We start from the raw sequence: 18,610 nt of genomic DNA, 5'->3' as shown, positions 1-18,610 counted from the left end.
GTCCTCTTGTTTGAATCTCACCCACTCTCAATGGAAAAAGCCTATCCACGTCAACTCTGTCTATCCCCCTCATAATTTTAAACACCTCTATCAAGTCCCCTCTCAACCTTCTACGCTCCAAAGAATAAAGACCCAACTTGTTCAACCTTTCTCTGTAACTTAGGAGATGAAACCCAGGTAACTTTATAGTAAATCTCCTCTGTACTCTCTCAATTTTATTGACATTTTTCCTATAATTCGGTGACCAAAACTGTACACAATACTCCAAATTTGGCCTCACCAATGCCTTGTACAATTTCAGCATTACATCCCAACTCCTATACTCAATGCCCTGATTTATAAAGGCCAGCATACCAAAAGCTTTCTTCACCACCCTATCCACATGAGATTCCACCTTCAGGGAACTATGCACCATTATTCCTAGATCCCTCTGTTCTACAGCATTCTTCAATGTCCTACCATTTACCATGTATGTCCTATTTTGATTAGTCCTACCAAAATGGAGCACCTCACATTTATCAACATTAAACTCCATCTGCCATCTTTCAGCTCACTCTTCTAACTGGCCTAAATCTCTCTGCAATTTTAAAAACCTACTTCATCATCCACAACTCCACCTATCTTAGTATCATCTGCATACTTACTCATCCAATTTACCACCCCATCATCCAGATCATTAATGTATATGACAAACAACATTGGACCCAGCACAGATCCCTGAGGCACATCACTAGTCACTGGCCTCCAATCTGACAAACAGTTATCCACCACTACTTTCTGGCATCTCCCATCCAGCCACTGCTAACTCCATTTTACTACTTCAATATTAATACCTAATGATTGAACCTTTCTAACTAACTTTCCGTGTGGAACCTTGTCAAAGGCCTTACTGAAGTCCATATAGACAACATCCACTGCTTTACCCTCGTCAACTTTCCTAGTAACCAGTTGGTGTTAGATTTGTGTTGAAAACAAAAGGTGGTGGCTGCGGAGATGGCTGGAGTGAATGGAATTCCTTTCTGTAGAAACACAATGTATTCAAGGGTCTGATCTGGGGGTCGGTAACGTTTTCCAGGCCAGCCCACTTGATCTAGTCAACATTATCCCAGAGATTTTCATGTGAGCTTTGATGCTGAAGTTTGAAGTTTATTCCCAAGTACAGGTATATGTAGGGAAAGAGTCAATTAATCATTGGCTTGTGCCCTGTATGGTGACAGTTGATAACTGAACTGCCGATCTCATAAATTAACCAGCTTAATTTAATGTTTTGCGGGGAATTTTATTCTGGGTTGAACCTCCATCCAAAACTCTTGCTTGTAGCGCAGACCGGTTAACAGGAATTCTCATTTAAAACAAAACTTACTACAATATGTATGTTTGCTCAGAATTAATAAATCTATGGTCAGGTATCACATTTTTTTGGCCATCCAAAAAATCATTGAAATCAAGGACTCATACAGAGAAGAGAAGAGGCGCATGATTTTTTTAGTATAACGTGGCTGTTGCACACATGTTCAAGTTCAATGTCAAGGAGTTCGAAGATGATTTGAAATCAGCCTCTGAGTTGAAATGTGTCCAAGTACATGCATGCACAGGCGCCGTGAGAAGCTTACTTGCTATGTGGTTATGATGGTGCTTCGAGTAAGTTTCTCACTGCATCTGTGCATATATATATATATACTTGTGCATGTGGCAATAAACTCCACTTTGATTTTAACTTTGCTGCATCAGTGTAGACACACATGGACACCATAAAGAGCCCTGCTCACAAACACACATATAGAAACACCAGAGCAGGGAAGGAACATCCGGCCCTTTAAGCTTATACCCTCAGTATAATTATAGTTGATTTTCTGTCTCGGTGCCCTATTTCTGCCCTTTCCCCAACTCCCTTGTTGCCTCTGTGTCTAGAATATGCACTCACTCTATACACACCTACATGCTAAAGTGTCTCAGCTCAGTGATTTGCCAATGATATCAGCTGAAGTACCAAAGGGCAGAGCATCTGTTGTTTAGGAATTTATTTCTGGCTAACATCATTGAAAGTACTAAACATTAGCAGCAGTTAATAGAAGAGAATTTCATAAGCGGAGTCTTCTCTATTATTGCCACTATGCTGAGCGTTTAGCAGGACTAACAAGTGATGATATTACAGCCAGCAGCCACTTTATTAGCTACACCTGTACACCTGTTCATTATATAAATATCTAATACTAGGCGGGAGGAGAAGATGGCAGCGCGCGCAGCTCCCCGGTGAAATGATACTGTATCTGTTAAATAGGGGCCGTTGACAATTCTGATCTGATGGAGACAGACGTGAAAGCACAGAGGAACATCTGGAGAAATTTCTGAAATGCCTGGTTCGCTGCTGTTGTTACTTTGCGATCGAGAATCTTCTGGAGGGTAGGCCCCAAAATCCCCGGCTTTGCCTGCTGCTGGCGACCAAGGCTGAGGTCGAAGCGCTTGGATAGAGATGATGCTCGGTACTCGGTGTCGGAGGGCTGATCAGAGCTCGAAGGTTTTGGACGACTCAGAGTCGGACTGTGGGCGGGCATGGCAGGGAGAGTTTTCTTCCTTGTCCCGTCTGCGTGAGGTATGGGACTTCTGAAAAACTTTGAACTTTTTTATTGTGCCATGGATTGTTCTTCATCAAGTTATGGTATTGTTGCACTGTTGTAACTATACGTTATAATTATGTGGTTTTGTTAGTTTTTCAGTCTTGTTCTGTCCTGTGTTTTGTGATATCATACCGAAGGAATATTGTATCATTTTTTAATGCATGCATTACTAAATGATAATAAAAGAGGACTGTGTGCCCTCATAATCTAATAATTTAATCTAATCAGCCAATCACATGGAAGGAACTCAATGCATAAGAGATTCACTTGCTATTCAGACCAAACATCAGAGTGGGGAAGAAATGTGATCTAAGTGACTTTGACCATGATATGATTGTTGGTGCCAGATGGTGTGGTTTGAGTATCTCAGAAAGTGCTGATCTCCCGGGATTTTCAGGCACAACAGAGTTTACAGGGAATGGTGCAAAATAAGAAATAAAAACATTCAGTGGGCAGCAGTTCTGTGGGCGAAAACACCTTATTAATGAGAGATCTCAAAGGAGAATGGTCAAAAGAGACTGGTTCAAGTTGACAGGAAATCGACTGTAACTCAAATAACCACGCAGCACAACAATGGTATGCAAAAGAGCATCTCTGAATGCACAGCACACCGAACCTTGAAGTGGATGGGCTACAGCAGGAGAAGACTTCGAACATACAGTCAGTGATCCCTTAATTAGGTACAGGACGTACTTAATAAAACGCCTACTGAGTATATATCCTCAGATGGAAATAACCTTGTTGTTGGGCCATTATAAACCCTGGTTTGCAATAAAAACAAAAAATGCTCGTAAAACTGAAATGATGAGGTATCATTGGTGGAAAGAGAAACAGTTACTGTTTCAGACTGAGAGGTTTCATCAGAACTGGGGAAGAGGGAAAACAAAATGGTCCAGGTAGTTTTCTTCTTCCTTCCTGATCTTATGAATTGTTCCAGCAGTTTTTGGTTTTATCTGAGATTTCTAGCATCTGCAGTTTTTCTTTTGATTTGCACCTAGCCTGCGGCGTTAATTATAACCTCCATTTTGGGGTTAGCGCTGAATCAGACAACACCTTACTCTGTTCGTACTGGCCAGGAATCGGGCTCCTACTTTGCCCTCCATAAACATTTCATATACAATCCACTGAGAAATGAAAAATTCATAGGCTATGTGATCCAGCTGTGGCCAGCTACGGAAGTCAAAAACAACAACAGACTGAAAGCATAGGCAGATAAAGTTGTAAAAGATAATGGGATCTGAGGTTTTGGAGAATTTTGGAAACCAGAAAAGAATTAATCAAAAGGCAGTTGTAGAGTGTGACCATAAACTGACAAGAAATATAAAACCAGATCAAAAGATTTTCTGAAGACATTCAAGATGGTTGAAAGTAGCAAAGTTAAACCTCAGCCCCTTAGAAGGACAGACAGTATAATAAACAATGGAGAATATTGAACAGAGAGATGTTAAACAAATATTCAGAGTCTGGTTTCACAGTATAAGCCACAAAATGAACGCCAAACATAGAAACCAGAAACAAATGTAGCGAGGAAATAAAATTAATTAATGTAACTGGAAGAAGGATTTTCTTCAATGCTTTATATCAGTGGAGTGAAATACCAGGTTTATTTTTTTTACCACTGCCTCATAAGATGGAAAGCAATTAGAAGATATCTGATTCTAACCATGTGACAACAGCCTGAAATCTGAGATTGTCAATGGAGTCAGTACGACCGGTCATTTTCGAACTGACAAACTAACAGGCGGGATCCTTCAGGGCTAAGCGGTGGGACTTTAATTGTTTGTGGTCTGTATTCTAGAAGCGAGGCTTTGGTTTTAAACAAGGGGAGTCCATGGTTTTGGTGTGTTTTATGTGACGTGCTTTGCACAGCGCTACCATATGTGATTGAGATCTCAGAATTCAAAAAACAAAGCTGCAGATGCTGGATATCTGAAGTTAGAACAGAAAATGCTGGAAACGCTCAGCAGGTCAGCAGCCCAGCATCTGTGCACAAGTGGCAGCAATTCACCTGCAGTTCCTTGGTGTTTACAATGTGGTCTTTTCTACATTGGAGAAACTGCATACAGAGTTGATGACTGCTTTGTAATGACCTGTATTCAGCCAGAGGCCATGACCCTGGGCCTCGTGTTCCATTCTACTTATCTGTTTGTTATCTCCTGTTTTGTTTTACAAGGTCCAACGTAAGTTCAAACAGCAGCAGCTCACGGCCCGGAGCATTGACTATCTATTTATTTCCATAAATGCTGCCTGACCTGCTGAGTTCTTCCAGCATTTTGGGTGTGTTGCTTTGGATTTTTAGCATCTGCATATTTTCTTGTGTTTGTGAGCTCATCTTACATCTGAGCACTTTGCAGGCTCTGAGAGTGTAACAAATTCTCCTAACTTTGGGTGACTCTCTTTTACTGTCTCGATCCAAGTTGGCCTTATTTGCTGCAAGCCACCACTGTGATATAAGCTGTCTTCATTCTACATTAGTACAGTGTAACCTGCTGGTCACGACCCATAGCTCTGTCGTGACAGATAATGCCAACAAAAATGCATCATCATCATCATCTAAAATCACTCAGCCTGGCATTGCCCTATTGCAGATATTCCTCTTGTCCTTTCCATTCGTCCAGCCACCTTCTCTGAAACTTAAAATCACTTTTAAAATCTCTCTTTCCCAAGTTTGATGAAGAATAGCTGAGCCAAAACTTTGGCCCCTCTAGTCCATGCCAAACTATCAATCTGTCTAGTTCCATTGACCTGTACCTGGACCATAGCTCTCCGCTCCCCTCCCATACATCTACCTACCTAAATTTCTCTTAAAGGACGAATCTGAACCTGAATCCACCACTTCCACTGGCAAGTCGTCCCGCACCCTCACCACCCTCAGAGTGAAGAGGTTCCAGGTCACGTTCCCCTTAAATAGCTCATTGCGCTAACCACCACGCTACCATGCCGCTAATCCTGCATTTCAAGTTCCACACATTCTCTTCAACACCCCAGATTCTGATACTGGCCTACCACACTGCTCATCTTTGGGATGTGGAGGGAGACCAGAGCACCGGGAGGACACCCATGCTTTCACAGGGAGACCATGCAAATTGCGCACAAGAAGGATGGGAGTAGGCACAGACCAGATGGGCCGAAGGGCCTGTTTTTTTTTGGCTGTACTCCTCTATGACTGTGACTCTATGAATCAATGGGGATCAGGATTGAACCCAAGTCATTGGAACTGTATGGCAGCAAATTTACTGGCTGCGCCACTTTGGTTGTCAATGGGATAAAATCCAATGACTTCTGTTCCTCCCTCCCACATCAGGCTGTAATATTGAAATTAACCTCTGGAATTTCTGTCCAACGATTTAAGCAATCTAGTTAAAAAGTGTAAAACAAATTTTAAAGAAGTGAAGAATATTGAACGTAATTACCATGATGTCCAACTGACATTGAATCATAAATCATCTTGCAGGACTTAAGCAGGTAAGTGACCTTCTTGTCTGGTGAGTAGGTCTGGTGCATATTGCTGAGCTTCTGGTGGATCTTTTCCAGGACACTTACTTCTGGTACACTAGTCGTCACACCCAACTCAGTGGTGGTTGTATTTTGCACAATCTGTTGGTTTTCTTTCAAAAGTTTCAGATTGCCATTTTTGGAATGAATTTCCTTCAACTGATTGTTGATGTTGTCCTTTAAGGGTTTCAGAACACATTTGCATAAAGCTGCTTCCACGACGGCCTCTGAAATGGACAAGTTTTCATCCATTAACAAATGCGCATTGGGTATTGATGAAAGGTTTAATATTGTCAAAACATTAACATATTTCTCCAACATGGTAATTTCTACAACAGATTCCACGCCCCCCGCCCAGCCAGTACAGGAGGGTTCTGTAGCCATATATTGACAGCTTTCCAGTATTTAGTTTGGGTTTTAAACTGTTTCAAGTGGGAATGAGCTATGTGATTTTTAGGCATAATTTTATTCACTTATTGAGATACAGTGTGGAATAAGCCCTTCCTGCCCTTTGAGCCATGCCGCCAGTAATCGTCCGATTTAATCTGAGCCATTCATGGGACAATTTACAATGACCGATCAATCTATGAACCTGTATGCCTTTGGACTGTGGGAGGAAACCGGAGAACCCAGGGGAAACCCACGCAGTCACGGGGAGAATTTACAAACTCTTTATAGGCAGTGATGGGGATTGAATCTGGGTTGCCTGTACTGTAAACCATTGTGCTAACCACTACGCTACTGTTTTCTATGACTGACCTTGCAATGAGACCTCTAGTCCATATTTATTTTGCTTTTCAAGTCAGTGTTTGAAGGCTAGACATAAATTCTGTTTGCAGATTATCTTTCACTAAGCAATAGTTTATATTTGTGTGCTTACAGGATAGTTCAATCAAAATTGTGCATCTTATTTTGTCTAATGCACGGCTACACTTGGTTAGAATACAGTCCTCACTTGTTAAATGTTTTAGGGAGAATAAGGAGGAAGTTCAGAAGTCTAGTTTTATTCATCCAGATTGACTCAAAGAGCTATATTTAGAAATAGAAATGTGAAGATTGAGATGTATAAGGATATGGAAGGCTAAGTTGTGTTTGTATAAAACAACTATTTCAATAGTATCTAATAGTGAGACCAGAGATTGTCTTCACAATAATACTTTGGATTTTAGCTTTCTTTAACCAAGAGGATAGTGAACCCACTGAAATGATGTAGCCCTGTAAAACCTGACTTGCTGAAGATACCATTTGAAGTTTGCATCTGATTCTGGCTGCAATGAGTTCAGCTGATACAAGAGATAAGCATCTTCAAATGTCGTTCAGAGCCAACATTATCTCCTGGGCTACTTCTTGTAATTCCCTAAAGGAAATTTCCAGTGATTGCCATTTCCCTTCTTATTGCTACCCGCTGATAGGGTTGGTTATGATAAATTGTGAGACACCAAGCACAACTGTACGGCTGACTTTCGGCAAGTTTGGTTGCCACTAGAAGCAGCACGCAAATAGTGTGCAGTCTCTGCAGGTTACAGTCCAAATAAAGGCAAGCCATGGCTTGGGGTTGACTTGAAGTTTTTGCTTGTCACACCTCCTCAGACCTCCAACATACTCCACCTTCTTTGTTAAATGATGTGAAAAACATCACAACATTGTTAATAAACCAATTAAGTCTCAGTTTCAGCCCACCAGGTGAACTCAGAGAGCCCCATGATATATATGTCTAGAGTAAAGGACCCAGGGCTAGGTTATTGGGTATCTTTACTGAGGTACGTCTTCTTGCTTCACTTAGAGATTTAATACACAGCATTCAGTCTGTAGAAGACTTCTTATTCAAACGTCAATTGAGAAATGACAACAAATCTTTTCTTAATTTGATGAAGTATTTCCAAAAGATCACTTCCTCATTTGTTATATTTCAACCTACTGTATATTAGTTCCGTGGAAGGCAGAGACCTGTAACCATGCAAGAATTTCATCTAGTATAACTCAAAATGAAATACCATGTAGAAAGCAGCCATATTTTACAGATTTAATCTTTTGTAATTCACAGTATTTGTTAATGTTCTTTTTAAAATTGTTATGTGCTTGCAGGATGTGGGCATTGCTGGCAAGATCTAAGAGCCAGTGGTTTACTCGGGTGTTTCGAACTCCATTTAAGACTCATCCATATTGGTGGGTCCGCAGTAACACTTAGGCCAGCCTGGACAGGGTTACAGTTTTCCTTCTTTGAAGGACATTAGTGAGCCAGGCAGGTTTTACACTGTTCTCTTAAGCACCCGTGACGCTGCTACACACAGGTTTATCATTGTACTTGTGCGTATATATATATAGTTGTGCTTATTCAATCTGCCTCGACCTTGACTCTGTCTAATTTTATAGTTGCTATTACCAGCACTGACATGTGTTTCCGGATTTATTTAATTGTTGAATTTAAATTTATCAGCAAGTGGATGTCAAAATTGCATCTCTAGATCATTCTTTTTTTTTTTTGCAAGCAGCCACCCAACTACTTTATTTTATTAATTTTCAGAGATACAACATGGTAACAGGCCCTTCCGGCCCAGTTACACCCATGTGACCAAATAAACTACTAACCCCCATGTCTTTGGACTGTGGGAGGAAACCAGAACACCAGGAGGAAACCCAGGCGGTGATGGGGAGAAAGTACAAACTCCTTACAGACAGTGGCAGGAATTGAACACAGGTCATTGGCACCGTAATAGTGTTATACTAACCATTACATTACAGTGCTGCCCAACTTAACTTCATGGTATTCTAAATTCTCCTTGAATTCATACAGGGACATACTAAATTTCTACCTATACGTATAAATAGTGAAGATTCATCATTACCCAGTTTATCTTCAGATTGATTAGACGAGTCGGTCATTAAGGTCAGCTCTGTACTTTGCAATAAATAGCTTTTGAGCTGTGTCATCATCTGTCGGATCTCCTGCAGCATTTCTGTGCTGGATGTCTGATTTCCCATCATCTCCAAAGTGTAGGCTCTATAATCCTGAATCAACTGACCAAAGTAAGAGGCCTTCTCTTGAGCGAGTTCCGTTATTTTCTTCATAATCTTTCTGTCTGTGGAACGGAAGGCATTCAAAACATTGGTTAATGTCATTATGGACAGTCTGTTTCGTGCCTTGTTTAGCATCATGGATTGGCATTGCTTCTTGAGTTTAGAAGGAGTATTCAACGAATCTAGTTCTTCCTCTGTGCTGCTGTTCGAATAAGAGTCTATTTCATCAGTGGGGCTGACTGCATTACATTCAGGAGAGTACAGGGATTCATCAGCCATTTTCAACTCAGTGAAGTTACTTGGCTGACCCGATTGACTATCAGCGCTGGTTAAACTTTGGGCTGAGGAGTCAGAAGCATCTTCTGACAGACCCTTTGCTGTGTTTAACTCAGAAATTGTTGGTGTTTTGCTTTCCTGACCTGTGGTCGTGCCTTCTCGTTCGGTTTCTCTCCTGGCAATTTTCTTCCTCCTTGGAGGGGCAATGGGTGTCTGCTGACAAGACTGTTTCCTTTGCTCTGTGTCAGGCCCGGCTGGAATGGTGCTAGTAAGGCTTGTATCAACATTTGTGGTTTTCTCACTTAACAAATTCTGTTCGTTCTCTGTAGACTTGATGCAAGTTTGGTCGGATAGCTCATCATTCTGTGTATTACCATTGCTTTGTGCCATCTCCTCGCTCTTGTTACATGTAGTGTCTGTAGGCTGCCTTTCTGCTGGCCGGCGCCTTGGTGGGACTGGAGGCAAGTGGTCAGTGTTTTGCTCTGCAATATTCACGGTCCTGATTTCAGCTTCCTTTCTCTCAAGTTCCTTTATTGGCTCGGCTAAACTTTCTTGGTCCTTTCTGATACGAACTCCTGTGTTTTGCTTGGCCGCTTCACCTTTCAGCAACTGGTTTCTCCTTCTGTCATTGTCAGACGTTACAGCAATCACCTCAGAGAGCTTTGGCCGGGGTGGCAGAGGTGGAGGTCTCCTTACTTTCAGATCTGTGTTACTTGCAGGGTTCGAACTTCGCTGTAGTGGTGGCTCAGAAGAATGGACAGTGCTGCAGTATTCTTTTATAAATACAGGATTAACAAACCACAGCTTGTCATTTCCTGCTGACAATTCAATCTCACATGAGCAAGCACTCTTGCCAGAGGACAGATGCGGAGCAGTCGCAAAGTTCTGAGTTTGCCTATTAATAACATTTACATCTTTTGAAACTTTCAAACTTCCTCCTCGATCTCCTCTGTTCATGTAAGAGTTCCAGAAATCTAAATCAGAGAACAATGAGAATTGAGATGATTCATGAATAGAGATGGCCATAAATTGTTCTTTATAGCCTGATAAATATTGATAAAAGATGTTAACCTTCCGATGAGTATAGCTTAAGAATTTATTTTATATTTTTCACTGTTTACTTCCATTAAAACCTAAATATTTCACTGATATTCATTACACTCAGATTTCAGAACTCTGTTTAATCTCATTGCATGGGACTGACATTTGGAGATTTGTGCAACGTGTCAGCATGAGCATTTTGTTCATTTTTCATTTTTCCATACCATCCATGGGGGAAAAATTGAGTGCATCATGAAATGGGCACATAAATCTATGAATTCAATTTGCCCACCAAAATGGTGAGTCTGTAACATTAAGTAAGAATTCAACTTCTTGCATCGGACCAGTTATACAAAAAAAAACCCACAGGATCCTCATTTTCATCACACAGATATTATTTCTGCTTTTAAAGCAACACACACAAACACAAAATACTGCAGCAACTCAGCAGGTCAGGCAGCATCTTTGAAAATGAATAAACAGTTGACATTTCAGGCTGAGAAATGTTGACTGTTTATTCATTTCCATAGATGCTGCCTGACCTGCTGAGTTCCTCCAGCATTGTGTGTGCATTGCGTTGGATTTCCAGCACCTGCACTCTTTTTTGTGTTTATGATTTTCTGCTTTTAAGTACATTGGGGGAAATTTGCATGGCTTTAAAACATGCCTACCAGAACTTTGGTGACAGAGCCTCAGAAATTCCAATAAGAGCTACACTATTGGCACTATTTTCCTGGGCTTTAGCTGGTTCATTTGCAGTAAATGCAATGAACAAGCAGTAAAGCCCTTGTTTGGTTGGAAACAACAGAATGAAAGCATTCTGTCAAAGAAGGCCCATAACTAATTCCAAATACAAAGAATTAGAAATGAACTAGAGTATGATTTTTTTATTGTTCTCTGCTTTTAGTTTTTTTTCAAATGAAACATTTTGGTTGAGATAATGATGTTACAAGATTAAGTGTAAGAACATTGGAAATAGGAGCAGGGGCAGGTTGCCTGGGTCTTTGAGCCTGCTTTGCCATAAGGTCCCAATACTTATTGATCCCATATATCCCCCATTTCTGTTTTGAATGACCGAGCCCCACAGCCCTCCAGTGCAGAAAATGACAACGTTCCGAGTTCAGTAATTTCTCTTCCCCTCTGTTCCAAAGAGCCAAATTTAATTCTGACTGTGACCCTTGAATTATCCTTTTGCATCCAGCCTGTTGAACCCTCTCAGAATTGTGTAGACCATTGCATCTTTTTAAACTCCAGGGAAGATAGCTCTCGTCAACTCAACCTCTGTTCATTTATTTGGCAAACTTAATTCCCTGGAATCCGTCCAGTGAGTTTTTGCTACATTCTCTTAATGACAAATACATCCTTTCTTAGGTAAGGAGAGACCTGTCCACCATTCTTCAGGTGCAGGCTCACAGGGTCCCACATAATTGCATTAGGTTTCCTTACTCCTGTAATCAAAGCACTCATAGTATCTGATAACATACCACTTGATTTCAATAATCAATTTTGCCCCTCCATATTGGCTTTCAGTGACTTGTTGACTTATTCAAAAAGCTAACAGTGCATCAGACTTCCCTTTGCTACATACCTATACCCAGATGTGAAGCAACCTCCAGTTCTTCGGAACTTGTTGCTTCTGCTATTACTTGTGGCAAAATCAGGGGTGATGGCAGAATGTCCCTGTAAACATAAAGAACAAAGTTTAGGAAACTCTTAGACAGGCATATGGATGATAGAAAAATGAATGGCATGTGGGCGGGAAGAGATAGATTGCACTTAGAATAGGTCAAAGGCTGGCATAAAATTGTGGGCCGGAGGACCTGTACTGTGTTGTAATGATCTATTTTCTGTGTTCTAATGCAGCTGTCCCCAACCACTGGGCCGCGGACCGGTACCCAGCTGCAAAGCATGTGCTACCGGGCCGCGAGGAAACAATATCAGGCAGCTGCACCTTTCCTCATTTCCTGTCATGCACTGTTGAACTTGAACATAGGGTTGCCAACTGTCCCGTATTTGCCAGGGCATCCCATATATTGGGCTAAATTGGTTTGTCCCATAGTCATAGTCATACTTTATTGATCCGGGGGGAAACCGGTTTTCGTTACAGTTGCACCATAAATAATTAAATCGTAATAAAACTATAAATAGTTAAATAGTAATATGTAAATTATTTATGCAGGAAATAAGCCCAGGACCAGCCTATTGGCTCAGGGTGTCTGACTCTCCAAGGGAGGAGTTGTAAAGTTTGATGGCCACAGGCAGGAATGTCTTCCTATGACGCTCTGTGCTGCATCTCGGTGGAATGAGTCTCTGGCTGAATGTATTCCTGTGCCCAACCAGTACATTATGTAGTGGATGGGAGACATTGTCCAAGATGGCATGCAACTTGGACAGCATCCTCTTTTCAGACACCACCGTGAGAGAGTCCAGTTCCATCCCCACAACATCACTGGCCTTACGAATGAGTTTGTTGATTCTGTTGGTGTCTGCTACCCTCAGCCTGCTGCCCCAGCACACAACAGCAAACATGATCGCACTGGCCACCACAGACTCGTAGAACATCCTCAGCATCGTCCGGCAGATATTAAAGGACCTCAGTCTCCTCAGGAAATAGAGACGGCTCCGACCCTTCTTGTAGACAGCCTCAGTGTTCTTTGACCAGTCCAGTTTATTGTCAATTCATATCCCTAGGTATTTGTAATCCTCCACCATGTCCACACTGATGAGGTATTTGTAATCCTCCACCATGTCCATGCCCCCACCCCCGCTATGAAACCTTTCTTGCCGAAATGGTGTAAAGCAAAGAAGCAATTACCATTAATTTATATGGGAAAAATTTTAAAGCGTTCCCAGACCCAAAAAATAACCTACCAAATCATGCCAAATAACACATAAAACCTAAAATAACACTAACATATAGTAAAAGCAGGAATGATATGATAAATACACAGCCTATATAAAGTAGAAATAATGTATGTACAGTATAGTCGGGAAGAGTATAGTCGGGAAGATTAAGCCAAAACTGATTTGTGAAAAAAAATCAGCACGTACGCGCATGCGCACACAGGTGCCCGCGCAAGGCTTCATGGCCATGGTAGTCTTTCTCGGGGTAAACACAAGTGTCCCAGGATTTGACTGCTACTTTTGTCCCTTATCTGGGAGTGAGAAAGTTGGCAACCCTAACTGTAAAAGACATGTTGAGGTGAGTTTAACCCTACTTGAACATCCCCCCCACCCCCCAGGTTGGCCAGTCTGCAAGAATATTGTCAATGTTCAACTGGTCCGCGGTGCAAAAAAGGTTGGGGACCCCTGTTCTAATGCATCCCATTATCTAAAGAAAAGACATGTCATCAACTGTGCAAGATTGTGCAAGATTTTATTATTTACTAAAGGACAATGGCAAAATGTTCATACTACTAGCCTGGTTAGCTTGGAAACAGATATTTAGTTAACTACCCAAAAATATTGGTATCAGTAATGGAGCTCATAAATCTTTTGGTTGCTGAAAGAATTAAAACAGTTTGAGGCAGGAAATATATGATAGTTAGTTCTGGGCAGATAGCTTGTTGAATTTCAGATGGATTGCCAAGACAATAATTGGTATAAAATCACGGTGTTTCAGTACTTCCCTGCTCCATTGGTATATCTTCACCACAACGACAACCTTTATTTAAGAAGCAGTAGCGCATCAGCTTTTTCTGAAGGGCATTTGGGAGAAGACAGTGAGGGACTGGTGGTTATTAATAATAAATGCTGACATAGAACGTAGAACAGACCCTTCGGCCCACAATGTTGTGCCGACCCTCAAACCCTGCCTCCCATATAACCCCCCACCTTAAATTCCTCCATATACCTGTCTAGTAGTCTCTTAAACTTCACCAGTGTGTCTGCCTCCACCACTGACTCAGGCAGTGCATTCCACGTAGCAACCACTCTCTGAGTAAAAAGCTTTCCTCTAATATCCACATTAAACTTCCCACCCCTTACCTTAAAGCCATGTCCTCTTGTATTGAGCAGTGGTGCCCTGGGGAAGAGGCTCTGGCTATCCACTCTATCTATTCCTCTTAATATCTTGTACACCTCTATCATGTCTCCTCTCATCCTCCTTCTCTCCAAAGAGTAAAGCCCTATCTCCCTTAATCCCTGATCATAATGCATACTCTCTAAACCAGGCAGCATCCTGGTAAATCTCCTCTGTACCCTTTCCAATGCTTCCACATCCTTCCTATAGTGAGGCAACCAGAACTGGACACAGTACTCCAAGTGTGACCTAACCAGAGTTTTACAGAGCTGCATCATTACATCGCGACTCTTAAACTCTATCCCTTGACTTATGAAAGCTAACACCCCATAAGCTTTCTTAACTACCCTATCCACCTGTGAGGCAACTTTCAGGGATCTGTGGACATGTACCTCAGATCCCTCTGCTCCTCCACACTACCAAGTATCCTGCCATTTACTTTGTACTCTGCCTTGGAGTTTGTCCTTCCAAAGTGTACCACCTCACATTTCTCCGGGTTGAACTTCATCTGCCACTTCTCAGCCCACTTCCGCATCCTATCAATATCTCTCTGCAACCTTCGACAATCCTCTACACTATCCACAACTCCACCAACCTTTGTGTCATCTGCAAACTTGCCAACCCACCCTTCTACCCCCACATCCAGGTCATTAATAAAAATCACGAAAAGTAGAGGTCCCAGAGGACATAAGCCGGGAAGATGTGGAATCGATATGGGTAGAGCTGCGTAACACTAAGGGGCAGAAGACGCTGGTGGGAGTTGTGTACAGGCCACCTAACAGTAGTAGTGAGGTCGGAGATGGTATTAAACAGGAAATTAGAAATGTGTGCAATAAAGGAACAGCAGTTATAATGGGTGACTTCAATCTACATGTAGATTGGGTGAACCAAATTGGTAAAGGTGCTGAGGAAGAGGATTTCTTGGAATGTATGCGGGATGGTTTTTTGAACCAACATGTCGAGGAACCAACTAGAGAGCAGGCTATTCTGGACTGGGTTTTGAGCAATGAGGAAGGGCTAATTAGCAATCTTGTCGTGAGAGGCCCCTTGGGTAAGAGTGACCATAATATGGTGGAATTCTTCATTAAGATGGAGAGTGACATAGTTAATTCAGAAACAAAGGTTCTGAACTTAAAGAGGGGTAACTTTGAAGGTATGAGACGTGAATTAGCTAAGAAAGACTGGCAAATGACACTTAAAGGATTGACGGTGGATATGCAATGGCAAGCATTTAAAGGTTGCATGGATGAACTACAACAATTGTTCATCCCAGTTTGGCAAAAGAATAAATCAAGGAAGGTAGTGCACCCGTGGCTGACAAGAGAAATTAGGGATTGTATCAATTCCAAAGAAGAAGCATACAAATTAGCCAGAGAAAGTAGCTCACCTGAGGACTGGGAGAAATTCAGAGTTCAGCAGAGGAGGACAAAGGGCTTAATTAGGAAGGGGAAAAAGGATTATGAGAGAAAGCTGGCAGGGAACATAAAAACTGACTGTAAAAGCTTTTATAGATATGTAAAAAGGAAAAGACAGGTAAAGACAAATGTAGGTCCCCTACAGACAGAAACAGATGAATTGATTATGGGGAGCAAGGACATGCAGACCAATTGAATAATTACTTTGGTTCTGTCTTCACTAAGGAGGACATAAATAATCTTCCAGAAATAGTAGGGGACAGAGGGTCCAGTGAGATGGAGGAACTGAGTGAAATACTTGTTAGTAGGGAAGTGGTGTTAGGTAAATTGAAGGGATTGAAGGCAGGTAAATCCCCAGGGCCAGATGGTCTGCATCCTAGAGTGCTTAAGGAAGTAGCCCAAGAAATAGTGGATGCATTAGTGATAATTTTTCAAAACTCGTTAGATTCTGGACTAGTTCCTGAGGATTGGAGGGTGGCTAATGTAACCCCACTTTTTAAAAAAGGAGGGAGAGAGAAACCGGGGAATTATAGACCGGTTAGCCTAACGTCGGTGGTGGGGAAACTGCTGCAGTCAGTTATCAAAGATGTGATAACAGCACATTTGGAAAGCGATGAAATCATCGGACAAAGTCAGCATGGATTTGTGAAAGGAAAATCATGTCTGACGAATCTCATAGAATTTTTTGAGGATGTAACTAGTAGAGTGGATAGGGGAGAACCAATGGATGTGGTATATTTGGATTTTCAAAAGGCTTTTGACAAGGTTCCACACAGGAGATTAGGAAACTTAAAGCACACGGTATTGGGGGTAAGGTGTTGATGTGGATGGAGAATTGGTTAGCAGACAGGAAGCAAAGAGTGGGAATAAACGGGACCTTTTCAGAATGGCAGGTGGTGACTAGTGGGGTACCGCAAGGCTCAGTGCTGGGACCCCAGTTGTTTAGAATATATATTAATGACTTGGATGAGGGAATTAAATGCAGCATCTCCAAGTTTGCGGATGACACAAAGCTGGGTGGCAGTGTTAGCTGTGAGGAGGATGCTAAGAGGATGCAGAGTGACTTGGATAGGTTGGGTGAGTGGGCAAATTCATGGCAGATGCAATTTAATGTGGATAAATGTGAAGTTATCCACTTTGGTGGCAAAAATAGGAAAACAGATTATTATCGGAATGGTGGCCGATTAGGAAAAGGGGAGGTGCAACGAGACCTGGGTGTCATTATACACCAGTCATTGAAAGTGGGTATGCAGGTACGGCAGGCGGTGAAAAAGGCGAATGGTATGCTGGCATTTATAGCGAGAGGATTCGAGTACAGGAGCAGGGAGGTACTACTGCAGTTGTACAAGGCTTTGGTGAGACCACACCTGGAGTATTGTGTGCAGTTTTGGTCCCCTAATCTGAGGAAAGACATCCTTGCCATAGAGGGAGTACAAAGAAGGTTCACCAGATTGATTCCTGGGATGGCAGGACTTTCATATGAAGAAAGACTGGATGAACTGGGCTTGTACTCGTTGGAATTTAGAAGATTGAGGGGAGATCTGATTGAAACGTATAAAATCCTAAAGGGATTGGACAGGCTAGATGCAGGAAGATTGTTCCCGATGTTGGGGAAGTCCAGAACGAGGGGTCACAGTTTGAGGATAAAGGGGAAGCCTTTTAGGACCGAGATTAGGAAAAACTTCTTCACACAGAGAGTGGTGAATCTGTGGAATTCTCTGCCACAGGAAACAGTTGAGGCCAGTTCATTGGCTATATTTAAGAGAGAGTTAGATATGGCCCTTGTGGCTACGGGGATCAGAGGGTATGGAGGGAAGGCTGGGGCGGGGTTCTGAGTTGGATGATCAGCCATGATCATAATAAATGGTGGTGCAGGCTCGAAGGGCCGAATGGCCTACTCCTGCACCTATTTTCTATGTTTCTATGTTTCTAGAACAGATTCTTGTGGGACACCACGAGTCACCACCCTCCAATCCAAATGTACTTCCTCCACCATGACCCTCTGCCTTCTGCAGGCAAGCCAATCCTGAATACACCTGGCCAAACTTCCCTGGATCCCATGCCTTCTGACTTTCTGAATAAGCCTACCGTGTGGAACCTTGTCAAATGCCTTACTAAAATCCATGTAGATCACATCTACTGCACTACCCTCATCTATATGCCTGGTCACCTCCTCAAAGAATTCTATCAGGCTTGTTAGACACGATCTGCCCTTCACAAAGCCATGCTGACTGTCCCTGATCAGACCATGATTCTCTAAATGCCCATAGATCCTATCTCTAAAAATCTTTTCCAACAGCTTTCCCACCACAGACGTAAGGCCCACTGGTCTATAATTACCCAGACTATCCCTACTACCTTTTTTGAACAAAGGGACAATATTCGCCTCCCTCCAATCCTCCGGTACCATTCCCGTGGACAACGAGGACATAAAGATCCTAGCCAGATGCCAAGCAATCTTTTCCCTTGTCTCGTGGAGTGCCTGGGGAATATTCCGTCAGGCCCTGGGGACTTATCCATCCTAATTTATTTTAACAACTCCAACACATCCTCTCCCTTAATATCAACATGCTCCAGAACATCAACCTCGCTCATATTGTCCTCACCATCATCAAGTTCCCTCTCATTGGTGAATACTGAAGAGAAGTATTCATTGAGGACCTCGCTCACTTCCACAGCCTCCAGGCACATCTTCCCACCTTTATCTCTAATCGGTCCTACCTTCA

At 42.2% G+C, this 18,610-nt stretch overlaps 1 protein-coding gene across 1 annotated transcript in view; it reads right to left on the bottom strand.

Annotated features, from left to right (window-relative positions):
• rin3 (Ras and Rab interactor 3) overlaps positions 1-18,610 on the bottom strand; it is a 123,339-nt gene that overhangs the window by 28,818 nt on the left and 75,911 nt on the right. The window contains exons 5-7 of the mRNA XM_072271652.1: positions 12,037-12,128; positions 8,960-10,381; positions 6,032-6,340 (exon numbers count right to left, since the gene is read on the bottom strand). Coding sequence (XP_072127753.1) covers positions 6,032-6,340; positions 8,960-10,381; positions 12,037-12,128 — 1,823 coding nt within the window. The remainder of the gene's footprint in view (positions 1-6,031; positions 6,341-8,959; positions 10,382-12,036; positions 12,129-18,610) is intronic.

Source organism: Mobula birostris, chromosome 1 (assembly GCF_030028105.1).
Source record: "Mobula birostris isolate sMobBir1 chromosome 1, sMobBir1.hap1, whole genome shotgun sequence".
Lineage (NCBI taxonomy): Eukaryota > Metazoa > Chordata > Chondrichthyes > Myliobatiformes > Myliobatidae > Mobula > Mobula birostris.
Note: the sequence above shows the minus strand (reverse complement) of the source record. Positions and strands in the feature narration are given on the sequence as shown.